Source organism: Xiphophorus couchianus, chromosome 22 (genome assembly GCF_001444195.1).
Source record: "Xiphophorus couchianus chromosome 22, X_couchianus-1.0, whole genome shotgun sequence".
NCBI classification, from domain to species: Eukaryota; Metazoa; Chordata; class Actinopteri; order Cyprinodontiformes; family Poeciliidae; genus Xiphophorus; species Xiphophorus couchianus.
In genome coordinates, this window is record NC_040249.1 from 14,869,543 (window position 1) to 14,884,368 (window position 14,826).

The window sequence follows — 14,826 nt, forward strand, 5'->3', positions numbered from 1 at the left end:
GGCTAAATATAAGCAATGCTGAAATTTTAGCTTACGGTACTTTTTATAATAATATGGCCATAAAATTCATGTATTAATATATACTTTTTAAAAATATTCCTTACCTGACATTCGAAGAGAATTTTTATGATTTCATTTGCTGCTAACCATAATCGTCAAATTTAAGAAAAATAACCACTTTGAAAAAATCTCTGTGTGTAATAGATGTGTAAGATTTTATTTGTTGGAAAAGCTAATAAAAAGACTCCCCTGTCTTCAGCCAGCCCTCACAACATCTCCTGTTTATCCGTTTCAGGTTTGCACAGATGAGGAGTGAACGGCACCTTCTCTTTGGCTTTTCACGTTTACAAACTAAATCACTACTGTACATGCTGTTGGCAAAAGAAAAACAAACTGTGGACACAAGAGGGAGTTATGGCTCAAGGCACATCGAGTTAAACTGAGGAACTAACACATTATCATTTCAGAGGACAACTGGATCTATGAATTAAATAATTGTGTTTTTATGTAGCCATGGTTTGTGGTGGTACTGTACATACTGTAAGAATAGGATTGGCCTTAATTCATGTATAAAATGTTGTAAAGTTAAAGTAATTGCCACATATATTTCACTGGCGAAGACACCTATAAAAAGGCAATGAGGAATACTTTTTTTTTTTTAATTGGACGGAGGACGGGGCGTATCTATAGCACTTTTAAACTGTTTATCCAAGGGGAAAGCTAAGTAGAAAAGGAGGGATCCTGAGTGAGTCACTATAAAAGTAAAAATGTGGCTACCCTCTGTGAATGAAAGAAGGCAATAGTTTTCCTTTATTAAATGAATGCCATCCAAATATTTAAATATTTTTATTTCTTATTCTGAATGTTTGGGCAATAAGAAGGATTATTTAGTGTGTTTTCTTTGCCTTTTGCTGAGGAGAAATTGTCAAGTTGGAGCAATGTTCAAGTCTACTGGTCACTGGTGATGAGTTGCCCGTGTGACTGTGGCGTAGCCAACTCAAAGGAGAAAACAGGACCGGCTATTCCTCCCTGCTGCTGAACACAACACACACACACACATGCGCATACACACACATTGACATACTCCAGAACTTGTGGTCCTCTGCTGCTCCTACAGTGTTTGCTATGTAAAAACAATATTAATAAACCAATTATTATTGCTTTTGTTTTTAGTAATTTTTTATCTCTCAGAATTGAAGTCATTGTGACTAGAAATTATTATCATATATGGTTGTTCTAAAATACAAAGTTAAACTTCTCCACCAAGCTTACATTTTTTTGACAGTTCAATGAATCAACCATCTAAACAGACTCAAATCCTGAAAAACACTCTTTGAGTTGTGCAAACATCGGAAATGAATTTGTAAACTGTTAAGTCAAATTAACTTTCCTTGGAAATCAGCTAGTTACAAAACTATAAATTCGTTTGTCCTGTAAGGACCTGAGTGGTTTCATAGAAAACACTCCTGCAGGACAGGGACCAACATTGTGAAAAGATTTAAGTCATTGTTGGGCTGTAAAGTAATATCTAATGCCTTGAAAACCTTACAAAGCACTGTTGAATCTACATGTGAAAATGAGAAGAGCTTGGCACAACTGCAAACCTGCAGTGACAAACACCTGATCCTACAGGCTTTGGCAAGAACAGAATTAATTAGAAAGGAGGCTCGTGGTAACGCATTTCAAAGATTCTGTAGACAGCACAACGATTGATTATAAATCTGGAATTAATAGAAGACTAGGAACAAAATAATCCATTAGAAGTACGTACTATATACTACAAACTGCATCACATGGAAAAACAATTTTTTTGTCAGATGAGACCAAAATTGGAACTTTCTACCCTATGTGCAAGATGTGTGACTGAAAACTAACACTGCACACCACCTTAAATATAATATTTATACCATGAGACAAGGCATTAACAGAATCATTGTGGGCCGAATTGATCTAGTATAAAAGCGATGTCCATTGCCCCCGTCTCCTCTTTGGAGATATCCTTGCATTAAACCTCAGTTCTTTTTCTTTTCCAATCATGTAATTGTAATCTTGTGCTTGGGGTCACTGTTTTCTGTCTGCCCTTACTTTCTAAAAGGCTTCACCTGATGGACAGATGGCCTTTCATGTGACGATGGAAAATTTTAGTGTAAAAAAAAAAAAAACCTCCCTCGTGATTGTTTTGACAACTGCTAGCTACCATGGTGCAATGACTCCAAAACAAGCCTAAATCATCCCCCACACCTCTTCCTGATGTCGGTGCGTGAGGTGTTAGTACTGATATATTTTAGTTTAGCTCTGTGTATTATGACCAAACAGCTGAACACAATCACTTCAAATGCCTTGTGGTTTATTCAGTTTATGCAGCTTTATAACTCTAAGCTGTGCCGCTATACTCTATTTCGAGCATAAAGACTATCTCTTAGCAACTCATCCAGAAAAAACAATACATGTTCAGTCTTTATCTGAACTTTAACATCTTAACTGATAGTGACAGAGCCTTGGATCTGATCAAATAGATCTCACGTAAATGTGGCTTCTTAATGTTTTGGTTACTACGAAATAGTAAAAATGGAATCAGTTATTTGAACCTTGCCTTACATTTTAGCTCAGTTTTTTATATTTATATGTATAAAAACTGATTATGAATCGCATGTCTCAATGACGTTAGGATCTGAGCAATTCCAGGCAATGTTCCAAAATTTTACTGCTCTATGGTCTTTGAACGCCTTTATTATCACTTTTCCCTCATAAAACAGTCCCAGATCATCTTATTGCATCTGAATTGTTGGAAGAAGTTGCTTTTTAAGGAAGTTTTTTTTTTGTGTGTTCATCGGATAGATTCTATTAGGATGCTTCACATTTGGCACAACAGGTTTTGAGGTCAAACCTACTTTTTCCACTTCAGGCAAATGATTTTCTCAGATGCTCCTAAGAATTGAAAGAATGACTCATCAGAAGAAGAAAAAGACCTTTGCACTTTCTGATCGAAGGTTGAATAAACTCTGCATTGGTAGCAATGCAATTCTGCAGCAAAGTCAACAAGAAATGGTTCTGTGTCGATTGGGCTGTAGTGAATATTCGGAACCCTTCTTCTCTGTAATTTGACCTCACTTCCAATTTTTCTTAGATTTTTAGGCCACTTTGATGAAAAGTAATAACACCATCATCACAATCTGATATTTTCAAGTCCGTCTGACTCTCTTAGAGTAACCCAGCTGTTGAATATACTGATTCAACAGCTGTTTCAAATATTACCTGAAATTAAAGATCCGAACCACCGCTCTATAGCAAGTCCAGCGGAATTTAGGGCAATTTGACCAACTCCAGCTTCAAGAGGACAGATGAGTGTTTTGGGACCTGTAGTTAAATATTAACAGTCAGTAATACAGATATCCGCACCTCTCACCCACAAGCATCACCTGAGTTACAGGAAAAGACTTTTCCACTACTGAAGTAGGAGGCACTTGAACTGAGAGCTCACCAGTTGCTGGAGGGCTTTCATGTTACAAAAACCTGTAAGACAGCCACTTCCTTATAACAAACGCCTGACTAAGAGAAGTGATACCAGGATTCACTCCCACAACAACCTTTCAGCTCTTGCTTAGTGTTTTTCTAAGGCTTGTCATCAGCTCTTCCCACCAGGACTTAATAACAGTGCTTCAGAAATAAAAACTCTGGTGATGATGACTGTTGTCAAGTTGTAACGATCTCCAGACATGCCACTGCCCTTGCACTTGGGAGTAAGGTTCAACAATGGCAACAAAATAAAAGAAATAATAAAAAAAACACCTTACCCTCCCTAAACCACAGACTGCATTTGACTCAACTCGACTCTTGTGCAATCCTGGACGCTTTTGTAAGCTCTAAGCAAACTGTCTAGTGTTTTAACCATAAACAAACCAATGCTAATGTGAGGCTTATTTTAGCATGCAACAACTGCATTCAACAATCACAATGAGTAAACGTGGGTGTTTTATGTTTTCTCGGTATAAACACTGCAGTTAATGAAAACCAAACTTACAGCTGAATCAAGCCAATCGTACGAGAAAACCTGTTAGACATCACACAGCAGGCAGTGGTTCACTTTCTGGCAGGATGGCAACTCCAAACATGCAGCCAGACCGGTAATAAACTAGCTTTGATCAGGGAAGTCAAAAGAGCAGCTCAACAGTGATTTTATGGCTCCCGAAAACAGTTCAAGAATGAAATCAATTTGACCTGCCAGTACATGCATTTTAGTTACATTTTTACCAAGAAAAATAACAGATCAAAGCATATTCGTGTTTTAGAATGTCCCAATCAAAGTACACCTTTCGTGTGCGGTCTACTGCATAAAATTCTAATAAAATGCACAAATTGTAGTTTCAACAAAAATGAAGTCTTTATTAATATTTTTGAAATTCAATACGTCTTAAAATAAGGTCGAGCTGAAAAAGCTATAAGAGCATCTACTGCATTTGCATGTTGAGTTTGATTCTCATTTTTATTGTTTAGGTTCAAGTGTCAACTCAAAGCCTTTGGGGAGCGTTGATGCTGTTGGCTGATTTTACTGGAGCAAGAACAAAAAAATGAAGAGAAAAAGGCCCACTGATGCTGAACAAAACCTCCACAAGAAACATTTAACATGTAACATTGCATCACTATCTCAAAGTACAAATGCCATTTGATGTACACTTCAGTCGAAGAGGTAGTCTACATTTGACTTATTGCAATTTCAAATTTCAGTGAAGATATCTCCTTGGTACTGTTAAAATATTCCCACTCATAAATTAACCCACACCATGTTTCCATTTCTGCAACTTCCATTTTAGCTTCTTTAGCACAGCCTTAAGCCTGGCCATGAAACAGGCCTATACTTGTTATACCAGTCAAGCTGCTGTTCACCTAGCATTTATGCGTCTGGCAGCTTCCAAGTCTGTGAATCTCCACAAAGCAGCCCGGAAGACAGCAGAAATCCTTAATTGTTGTTTAGAGGAGCAGCCTTAATCCCATAGTTTGAGCTTTTGTCAATCTCAGTCTGGCCAATCATCCAGCGCATTCCCATTGACACTGTAAGAAAAAAAAAGCTTATTTATAATGCTACTGCATCAGGTCAGTGTCAACAGATTTTGTAAAGAATATTTTTATTTCCACAGAAAATGCATTTTTAATGAATATTTCCAAAACTCTCCCTTGACAAGAGATTTAGATGGCTTAATTTGTTCCTATAAAGTATTAAATTAGTTGTCACTTGTGTTAACACTGACATTTTTGTTTTAACAAGTCACATCATCAAATGTTTAATATCGAGTTGACATCTGAACGTTTGTTATTTTAATGTCAGTAACATTGGGAAGAGCATTCCTTTTATTGTGAAAATGTTGTGAAGCAACATCCTTCTCATGAGCTTATGGTGTTACAGAAATATTTTTTGGTTTACTCCTTAGTCAGATGGATGACTATTTTACTTTGTGAAATAAACACATGCCTGAATGTTGTTAAGAACATGCTCCGCATACAGAGACATCATTATTTACAAAAAATGGGAACGTACACTGGGGGATGTCAAATCTGCTGCTAGCAAAATGTTTGAACAGAAAAGAGCTGGTTAATTTGAGAGATTCTTTACTACAACTAAATTCTGAAAACGTGTACAACTTAATAAATTAGAAAATCTACATATTTTTTAAAAATGTGAAATTCATATGTTATTTGGATTAAATACACAGAGTGAAATATATACCAAGTTATTTAAGTAAGTATGGCTGACATCAAATGAAAAAGCAGATTAAGCTTCCTAGAAAATTAGAAAATACTACTTAAGTTTAACAAAAACACCTTAATTACACAAAGGCTATGTAATACACTATGCAATTGTGAGGAGAACTGACTGCTACAATTGGTCACCAGACAGGCAAAAACTGAATGCTAAAGAAGCTGGCTCATTGCAGGGTGTTGAATCTTAATATATCAATGGATAGTTGAGTGGAAGGAAAATGTGTTGTAGAAAAAGTTGTACAAGAAACAGGAAGTCTTGAGAGAATGTTTTTGTTTTTTACTGAATGACTAAACCAAATGTTTGTCGATAACCTAATCTATTGAGATTACGTCTGGAAAGGTCTGAAACCAACCTGCAGAGCACACAACCACAGCTGCGGCGATGGTGAGCACTGATCCAGAGCTGAGCATTTGGGCGATTAGGAGACCTAGAGGGTAAAGGACCACGCAGGACCAGAAGAGCCAGTTGATCAGGGACCATGGCCGACGTGGAGGGCTCATGATGGGGCCAGGGAAATGCCCCGTCTGTGCGTACTGCTCCTGAAAGCCATCCTGTTCACACAGAAACACAGCTCGACATGAGCCATCTTGGTAGAATAAATAGCTGTTGTTTTTACAGCCATGTTGTGTGTTCATGGGTTTGTCTTAGCACAAACCCTGCCCAACTGTTTTGGTCGTAAGCTGTTTTGGTCAGAGGCCTGAATGCCAATGAGAGACAGCCAAACTGTAGATTTTGAGTTGCGTTACAGACCATCATGTTACAGCAGAAGTTTTTGTTGTCATCATCCGCTTTCGTACAATTAAGCATTTGTTTCCCCGATTCAAAGTTTTTATCTGAACCCATTCTACATTTTTGTGGTGGAAAACTTGATTTGAAATTGTTTGCTCTTAGTCTGCAACATGCTCCTGTGAGTATTCAGGGGTCAAAAAAAGGTCTTTGCTTTTATGGCCTTCCTGTGAAAAGATTTGAGAGATTTCGACTGAACCTTAATGACTCATATTGACCACCCTTTCTAAAAAGCTTTCCAGATGGAGAGGAAGAAAACCCCAGGGGGAAAAAGCTTTTTTTATTATTTTTTATAACTACTACTATTTTAGATACATCAACTCTCTTTTTCCACAATGATTGTCTTTTTTATTAGTTATTGTTTAATGAGTTGGTCTAGTACAGGCAGTATGACTTTATTGCATGTGGAATCATTACACAAACAAGCACTTCTATTTTTAAATAAAGAAGTCTACCTTCTTAAATTCAAATGCATAACCTATGATTTTTTTTGTGCATAATCTATAAGATTCTGTATTGAATTGCCTTTCCTTTTGTCTGACTTCGAATCAACTGTGAACAGAACTAGAGGAAAAGATCACTTCTTTTCTTTTAGAGCCTCACATCGGGCAATACAGCAGAATCACAGATGCCTCGTAGTTTCTTATATGAACTGAAATGTCAACCTGGTCCCCTTTTGTTTAAATATCGATATCAATACTTAGTATCTTATTATTGTTTACTGGAATCTTATGTGATGGACGCTCATTTACAAGATGTGCAAGATGTACCAAGATGTGTAGGGATTTCCCAAAAAACTAGCATTCTGGAAAACGTAGGTGCATTTATGTCTTAATTGAAGTAAAATATTCCAATTGAATAAAGAAAAGAAATTGCTACTTTGATGATAATTTGATCAATAATATTCTGATTGACATTTGAGTCAAGCCTTTGTTTAGGATCAAAAACAATAATGACAACAACAGCATAAAAGCACTAAACAGAACAGGCTGACCTTTAACCTTCTTAGATAATACTGTAAACATATCTGATTCATTGGTTTATAGGCATATACTATGTATCTGAATATTACTTTCCAACTAAAGCTACATGTATTTTAACCTACTTATGTCTTCTTTTTAAATCCCTAGCACTCACCTTTTCTTGGTAAAGTTTGTGTAGCCAGGCGGCACACTCCGCCTCATCTTCTGGAACGGACTCTAAAGGAATTCTCCTACATTAGACAGGAAGGAGAGAGGCCACCAATCACCCAAACAGGAATCATAAAGGTATAATCTTGCCCTGCACAGGCATACATCATTTTGACCTACCTGACATATAAATCTGCATGATATTTCTTTCCATTAATAATCCCAAGAAGAGTTGGTACTTCATTGTTTCTGAAGTTTAGTGTTGAATCGTAAATAGCTGCAGCTGCACCAGGGAAGCACAAAGCAGCAGTTCACTAGACGAGGTGACTCATTTGCACATTTATCTGGCTTTTCCCACATTCAAACAAGGCTTGCAGTATGGCCATTTCTGACAACGCCATGCAAAAAAAAAAAAAAAAAAAGAAAACTGCTGCCAGATACTCACCAGTCCCCCTGAGGTTTTGGACAGTTACATAAAATCCTTTGGTTCTGGGAAGAAGATGGTACTTGAGTTTAGGTAAACCTTTGCTTTCAGCTATTTGCATGCTGAACTGGTGTTTCTTTGGGGTAAAGCGTGTTCCTTCACAGAAAAGCAGGAACTTGTGGGAGAAAAAAAATGTTTTCAGGCATTTCCCAAACATTTCCTGATTGAAAGATATCAATGTGTCATCTTGATCTGGGAAAAAACATCCCCCCCAGGCTGAAACCTACCCAGTAGTTTTCAGGGTAATCCCGCAGTTTCTGAAGGCTCTGAGCCACAGTTGTCCGGTCCTCCTCCCACTTCCTTTTGCAGAAAACTATCTCGAGGAAATACCACATCCAGCCAATCACTGGAACATAGGCCAGCTCCCTTTTGGCCAAAACCTTTGAACTCTGGAAGTTTACAGCATAATATTTTTGTTTAAGGTTGAACACAGAACTTTAAACAAACTTTTTGGTTCTCAGCAGAATTTCGCCTTACCCCAAGAACTCCAAATCTCTCACAGAAGGTCCAGCCACAAAGAAAGTCTATCTCAAAAGTGTGGTTTAGGACGACAATAGCATTCTCTTTTCCATAGAGTGGGTAGCGCTTTGGATCGGTGTAAAGTGTGCATTCTGTCCCAGACCACCACTCTAGGGCAGCTACCATCTCTAAAGATTATAGAGACACAGTCACACAAACAGGCAAAAATAGGTGTACAATTTAACAAGAAATATGATGGAGGGGGTTAAATATTAATCATTTTAATTAAATGTAATGTTTAATTATGCATTCTGCAGAAACATTTTGATGAGGAAGCTGATTTAATTAATTGTTGGCTACTTTCATTCATCTTGTGCATCTTGAATTTCATTTAAATATCTTTTCACAATAAGGTTCTGCACAGAAATATTTATGCAAATCTTCCTGGACAGGACTTATGTATATTGTTATAACTTTAATGATTTCATTCCAACATTGTCTTGTCAGTGTCCTTGCTTCTTAAAGCTACCTTAAACTTTTACAATAACGTTCGTGCAGCATTGCATTTTTTACCTCACTTGTTGCAACATCAGCTTCTTCCTCCAGAAGCAAAGCAAACAAAGAAACAACAGAAAACACATTACAGTATCATCTTTGTTGCAGGGAGGTCAGTACTTACGACTTGCGATGCAGTAGGCCAGTCTGATGTTTATCTTGCGGGCCAGCTGCTTACTGACCAGCCACAGAGGTAAGGTGCAGATCTGTATCAGATTGACAATAAGTCCGCTCACCAGGAACACATAGCACATGATCAGGTGGCACAAAAATTGGGATTTTAAAAACTGCAGCAGCCCCATCCTTCTGCTAAAGAGAAAAAGTTTAAAACAAAAATAATTATGTAGCAACATATTTCCTTTTTTTTTTTAATCATAAAAGACTATCAGCTGGTTCTCTAGGCCATCGCTGCACACAATGCTTTGCAAAAGTATCAGAACCACAGATTTCAATGTATTTCATTTTAATTTTATGTGACAAACTCAAGATAATTCATTCTTCTGAGGTGCAAATACTTTTTTCTTTAAAATTTCCTTACAATTTATTTTCTTTACTTTGTAAAATAATACAGTGAAAATAACTGCTTTCAGAAATTAACAAAGCAATATCCAGAGCTAAATCTATGTAAATCAAAGCAGCAGCCAATAGATTTGTGGAACGGTGGATGAGCTGCAAAGTTCTTGAAGCTCAAGTGGGAGAATCTGATCATGATCAGATCTTCTTTAGTTGTGCATTCAATGTGTCTGACCATTTTAGAAGAAGAAGCAATAAAACAAAGCCTGTGTTAAACAAAAGCCATAAGAAGTTCTGTTTGCAGGGGACATGGCAGACATGCAGAATAAGGAGCTCAGGTCAGATGAGACCAAAAGTTAACATTTTGGATACTCGCAGAAATGCTGTGTGGTGAAAAACCAACACCACAGTGACCATTGTCACCACCATCCTTAGACATGGTGGTGGCAGCATTATGTTGTGAGGATGTTCTTCTTTATGGAGAAACAAATCTGACCAGATAGGAAGACGGATGGAAAAAATAAAGTGCAATCCAGGAGTAAAACTTGTTAGATGCTGCAAAAGACTTGAGGCTGGTGAGGAGCTTCAGCTTCCAGCAGCATAATGACCCACAACATACAGCAACAGCAACCATAGAATAATTTAGATCAAAGCATATTTTGTCGGTTAAAATCGCCCAGTCAAACTCTGGACCTAAATCCAATTGGACTTCTACAACTAATTTGACAGAGCTTGAGCTATTTGTGACCTTGCAATTGCAACTGCAGGGAAAGATGGTTTTATAACGCACTGACTCATTTAATGACGACACACTTCTCAAAGTTGCATTAAAAAAATATTGTGAAACGTCATGCATCATTTCTCCTCCACTTTAGCAGTACACTACTGTGTGTTGGTCTATCACAACAATAAGATACACTGAAGTTTGTAGGCGCTATGTGACAAAACGCGAAAAAGTTCAATAAGTGTGAACACTATTGCAAAGCGCTGTCTGCCGTTTTATTTCATAAAAAGTTTCTTTCAGCTTTGTTTAATGAATGAAGCATTTGAACTGAGCCGTGACCTAACAGCCAATTACAGATCAAACATTTGCTCGGAAGAGAACACATGACCTGGAATGGAATGAGAAATTGTAACCGTGAACGCAACTAACAACTTTTGTGCGGCTTTGTAATTTCCTTAAGGGAAAATTGTTTAAACACTTGCTGTTATTGTTGCCTGGACAGAGACCCAAGTTTAACATCTGTTTCGGATATGGTTTACAAAACAACCTCTGTTTATACGAGCATTTCAATATTCAATATCTCAGTCTGGGAAGAAAGAAAAAAAAACAAAAAAAAAAACTTATTTATAAATTGTCCTGAATGAATCTCACCTTCAGGTGAAACAAACAAATGCCCCTCTATCCTCCAGTAATCCTTCCTCGGAGACCTTCCACTCCCAAAAACAATACAAAAGAATCATTGAAGATTTATGCCACCGGGATTTTTCAGCTTTTCCTCTTCAGACTTATGTCATGATTACTTCACCGTGATGTGGGTTCATCACCCCACTGACTGGTGACTGTTAACACTTCCCAACATGTGCCGCCACACCCATTGAAAAGCCACGCCTGAATTGAAAATATAAAGACGTCCGTGTCCGCGTGCGCGGACGTCGTTACTTTCCAGATCGCTTGGATCAAACAAAGATTGTCTATTTCCGTAACTGAAGCGTATTTACTCCGGAAATCCGAAGTCGCCATAATAACAACTATTGTAAAGGAAACAAAAATAACCCCTGTTTTTACATTTGACCCACCAACTGATTTTAATTATTACATTGTTAGGTAATTTTTAGTGTATAGCGTTTGATTAACATTATAGTTCCATGTTTTTATGCAAAGTTCGCAATGTTTTCCGTTGCTGATGTATGTTTATTTGTGCGGGGAAAAAAATAACAGAGTGAGACTTCTGCAAATTTTCTTCTTCTTTGCTTTGGCTCTATTTGGTCACAGGAAAGGCACAAGTCGAAGTGCAGGATATGCGCTGTTTTTTTTTTGTTGTTTTTTTTCTTTTCTTGAGTTTTGATTTTTATTAAACGAAATTGTTAAGGAAATTATGATCGGTAAACGCCTGCTGAAATATTCAAATAGCTTCGAATAGTTATGAAAATAACTTGGCAAAATTTTACGTAAAGTTTACAAACTGAAGATTTTGCTAAAAAAAAAAAAAAAAAGAGAGAAAAGTTTATGAAATGAAAAGTAAATTAGATACTCATCATTCACAGAAAAGAAAGGCAATGTGATGCATCTTAATAACTAAAATTAAAATAATCCTATGTATTTTCCACTTTCAGACACTAGGGGGAAATAAAGATGCATTAAACCCATTTCCACCAACGCACGCAAATTTTGTCTGCAAAAGATATGACTCATTTGGATGTTATCTTCATTCCAAATCAAACAATATTTTGTAGGTTTTCTTTGTAACGCGAACCCGCCCGAGTGGATTGTAATGCGTCTTGTATTTCATTTTGAGGGGAGGCTCACTGGGAAGTATTTCTAAACTCTCTTTTTAAAGATCCCACATTGCCAACTAATGACTGCAGTGGTCCGAACGTACCGTGAAGTGGTTCAGGAAACTCTCCGTGTTCAAACAGCAAACCCAAAGCATGAAGGGGCTCAAATGAATAATGTTTAAGCAGTGCAAAACGTTTAGTTACTGGCGTGATCGAGTGCAGCAGTTTCACACAGTGTCAAGTGAGGAACATAATTAAAAACTGCCTCAGTTATCTGAAACTCCTTTTACTTCATGATGTGGCCAAAGACAACATTAAAAGCTGACTTCTATGACACAGTAAACACCCTTTGTTACAATTACTCATAACGGACTTTTTATTTCAGTTGTTTATGGACAAACCTCTATTTCTAAACTGTAGTGCTTGTGATGGGGCTTACGTTTACATATCACATTTAAATATTTCTGGAAAATCAAAGAAAATGAGGTCACAATTTGAGAAGTTTCCACTCTGACATGATTTGTGTCTTAATGAAGTGGATTCTAAAAAACATCCATGTCTGTTTGTCTCACATCATGGGAGAATCAAAACAAATATCAAAGACCCCAACAAAATATTTAAAAAGAGCTGTGAGACTACAGGTTCAGTTTATCCCTTGGATGCATTTCTAAACCGTCTGGTGGGACCGCAGTCACTGGTACAAACAACAGCACGCAAGTGTGAACACCTTGGGAAATGGAAGGGACGTTCTATTTCCTGGAGCCAAAGTGCAAAGTAATTCCAGAAATGAGTCAGTTGAGGATTCTAGAGGAAATAGTTTTTAAACATACAGTAAAATAGCCAAATCCTTTTCTTCCAAGTTAAAAAAAAAAAAAGAAAAATTGCATGCAGACAAATACATTTTTGTTTCAAAAAAATACCTCCCACTGAGCTGGAACAAAATTTTTAACAAAATGTTGTAGCCATTTATTGCAGACAACATGATGTGGAGTGCTGTTGCAGGAGGATTTATTGAGGATATGTCAGTCAGAAAAAATATTTCGACCACCTGCCTTGTGGTGGTAATTACTTGCAGCCAAACAAATCCCTAACCATTAAGGCATTGCCTTCTCTCTGGCCCTGAAGATGTGTGTTGTGATATCTGGCACCAAGATGTTAGCAGGAGTCTTGTAAGATGGGATGTGGGCCTTTATGGACCGGACTTGTTTGTTCAACACATCCCAAAGAAGGTGGAATGGATTGACGTGGACAGATTTAGCAACCCAAGCTCAAGGCTGTTTCTAAACCATTTCTGAAACATTTCGCCTTGTGGCAGTGTGGATGATCACCTAGTAGGAAACAAATTTTCCATGAAATGGTGAACAATAATGGCTATATAGGCAGTAAATGTCCAAGTATTGTTCACTTCTGTAGTTGGGCCCAAGTTGTTCCAGCAAGCATTGCTCACATCGTCACGCTACCCCGCCTATGTCCCATAGTGCACCTTAGTGTCGTGTGTTATGTCAATGCCAAATTTATTTATATAGCACTTTTAAAAACAGATTGCAACTGCACCACACTGCTGTACAAGGCAAATAAAAACTATGAAATCACTGAATAAAGTAACGAAAATAAAATAAAGCTAAAACATCACATCACAAAAGTTCAGTATCAAACCTCAACTGAATGCCAGTGAATAAAAAATAAGTTTTATGAAGCGATTTAAAACAACCCAGTCTGTGGGCAGATCTAATCTGGAAAGGTACAAAGCGCAGGTTTGAAGCACACAGCCACTCTGTTAATGAGAGGGGAAATGTGATTCATCAAACCAAACCACCTTCTTCCATTTCTCCATGGTCCAGTTGTGAAGCTCACACACTCATTGTTAGTTCTTTCAGCATGGACATCCTGACTGGTCTGCAGCTTTCTAATGCCATATCTAACTGCTAGCTTTCTAAGTGCAGTGCGCTGCGTATTCTGACATCCTTCTGTATAAACCTTCTTTCCAAGAGTAGAAAAATCCACACAGCGCAGCGTTGCACTTTTGTGCTGAATTATGAGGTTTTTATTTGAATTCTATTATTATTGTGTCTAAATTTCATTATGCTACACTGTGCAGTGACAATAAAAGAATTCAATTTTACATTGTCTTCAGACCATTGTTGACGGCACAGACCACTGCAGACTGGAATCACCTCACAAGACGCACAAGCGGCTGTGAAGACGCTCTCACACATTAAGTAATCATCGTTTGTCTCTCGTCAATCTCACCCAAATCCTTACACCTGCCCATTTTACCTGCTGCACACTTACTCTGGGAACATAACGTTACCTTGCTGCCTCATATATCCTACACACAAAGAGTTTTGTTTTGGTTCTGGTCTGCTCTGCATCCCCAAAACCAGAACCAAACGTGGAAAGCAGCAGTCAGCTTCTATGCACCACAAATCTGGAGCAAACGTCCATAAAACTGCAAAACAGCTGAAACACTGAGTGTCTTTAAATCCAGATGAAAAACCCACTTGCTTGGAGTTGCTTTTGAAACATAATCAATGAAACATTAATCAACAACTTGATGTTGATGTAACTGACTATAGCGAAATGTAATGTTTCAATTGCAATGTTTCAAGCCTTACAGCACACCTTTAGAAAGTCGATGGTTA

General features: G+C 37.6%; 2 protein-coding genes and 1 long non-coding RNA gene across 8 annotated transcripts in view; 1 reads left to right on the forward strand and 2 right to left on the reverse strand.

Moving 5' to 3' along the window:
- The window catches only part of map3k4 (mitogen-activated protein kinase kinase kinase 4), a 26,899-nt gene extending 25,739 nt beyond the window's left edge, over nucleotides 1-1,160 (forward strand). For 3 of the 4 annotated variants that reach the window (XM_028006606.1, XM_028006607.1, XM_028006608.1), the window contains one exon: nucleotides 296-461. In XM_028006606.1, the coding sequence (XP_027862407.1) occupies nucleotides 296-316 (21 nt within the window). In that variant the 3' untranslated portion in view covers nucleotides 317-461. Of the gene's footprint in view, nucleotides 1-295 lie in introns of all 4 variants that reach the window. The other variant, XM_028006605.1, reaches the window with a different exon arrangement.
- LOC114137789 (uncharacterized) lies at nucleotides 661-11,054 on the reverse strand. The gene is made up of 2 exons (XR_003594104.1): nucleotides 10,094-11,054; nucleotides 661-1,887 (listed from the first exon to the last, which is right to left on the reverse strand). It is a non-coding gene; the product is annotated as an uncharacterized LOC114137789 (long non-coding RNA).
- On the reverse strand, nucleotides 4,357-11,267 carry agpat4 (1-acylglycerol-3-phosphate O-acyltransferase 4 (lysophosphatidic acid acyltransferase, delta)). 3 transcript variants are annotated; one of them, XM_028006610.1, is made up of 9 exons: nucleotides 11,061-11,267; nucleotides 9,297-9,478; nucleotides 8,636-8,805; nucleotides 8,386-8,547; nucleotides 8,120-8,273; nucleotides 7,855-7,957; nucleotides 7,682-7,757; nucleotides 6,111-6,309; nucleotides 4,357-5,049 (listed from the first exon to the last, which is right to left on the reverse strand). In XM_028006610.1, the coding sequence occupies exons 2-9, from the start codon at nucleotides 9,472-9,474 to the stop codon at nucleotides 4,958-4,960; spliced, it is 1,134 nt and encodes a 377-aa protein (XP_027862411.1). In that variant the 5' UTR covers nucleotides 9,475-9,478; nucleotides 11,061-11,267; the 3' UTR covers nucleotides 4,357-4,957. The 3 variants fall into 3 exon arrangements, with proteins under 3 accessions (XP_027862411.1, XP_027862410.1, XP_027862412.1); XM_028006609.1 differs by having other exon boundaries at nucleotides 9,297-9,481; XM_028006611.1 differs by having other exon boundaries at nucleotides 9,297-9,378; nucleotides 11,061-11,266.
- Nucleotides 11,268-14,826: the final 3,559 nt, after the last annotated feature.

Coding starts and splice junctions, on each gene's coding strand:
- agpat4 (XM_028006610.1), bottom strand. CDS start 9,474: ATGGGGCTGCTGCAGTTTTTAAAATCCCAATTTTTGTGCCACCTGATC. Junction 8,274..8,385: donor ATTACCCTGAAAACTACTGG/GTAGGTTTCAGC, acceptor TTCTCCCACAAG/TTCCTGCTTTTCTGTGAAGG. Junction 7,958..8,119: donor CCAAAACCTCAGGGGGACTG/GTGAGTATCTGG, acceptor TCCCTGGTGCAG/CTGCAGCTATTTACGATTCA.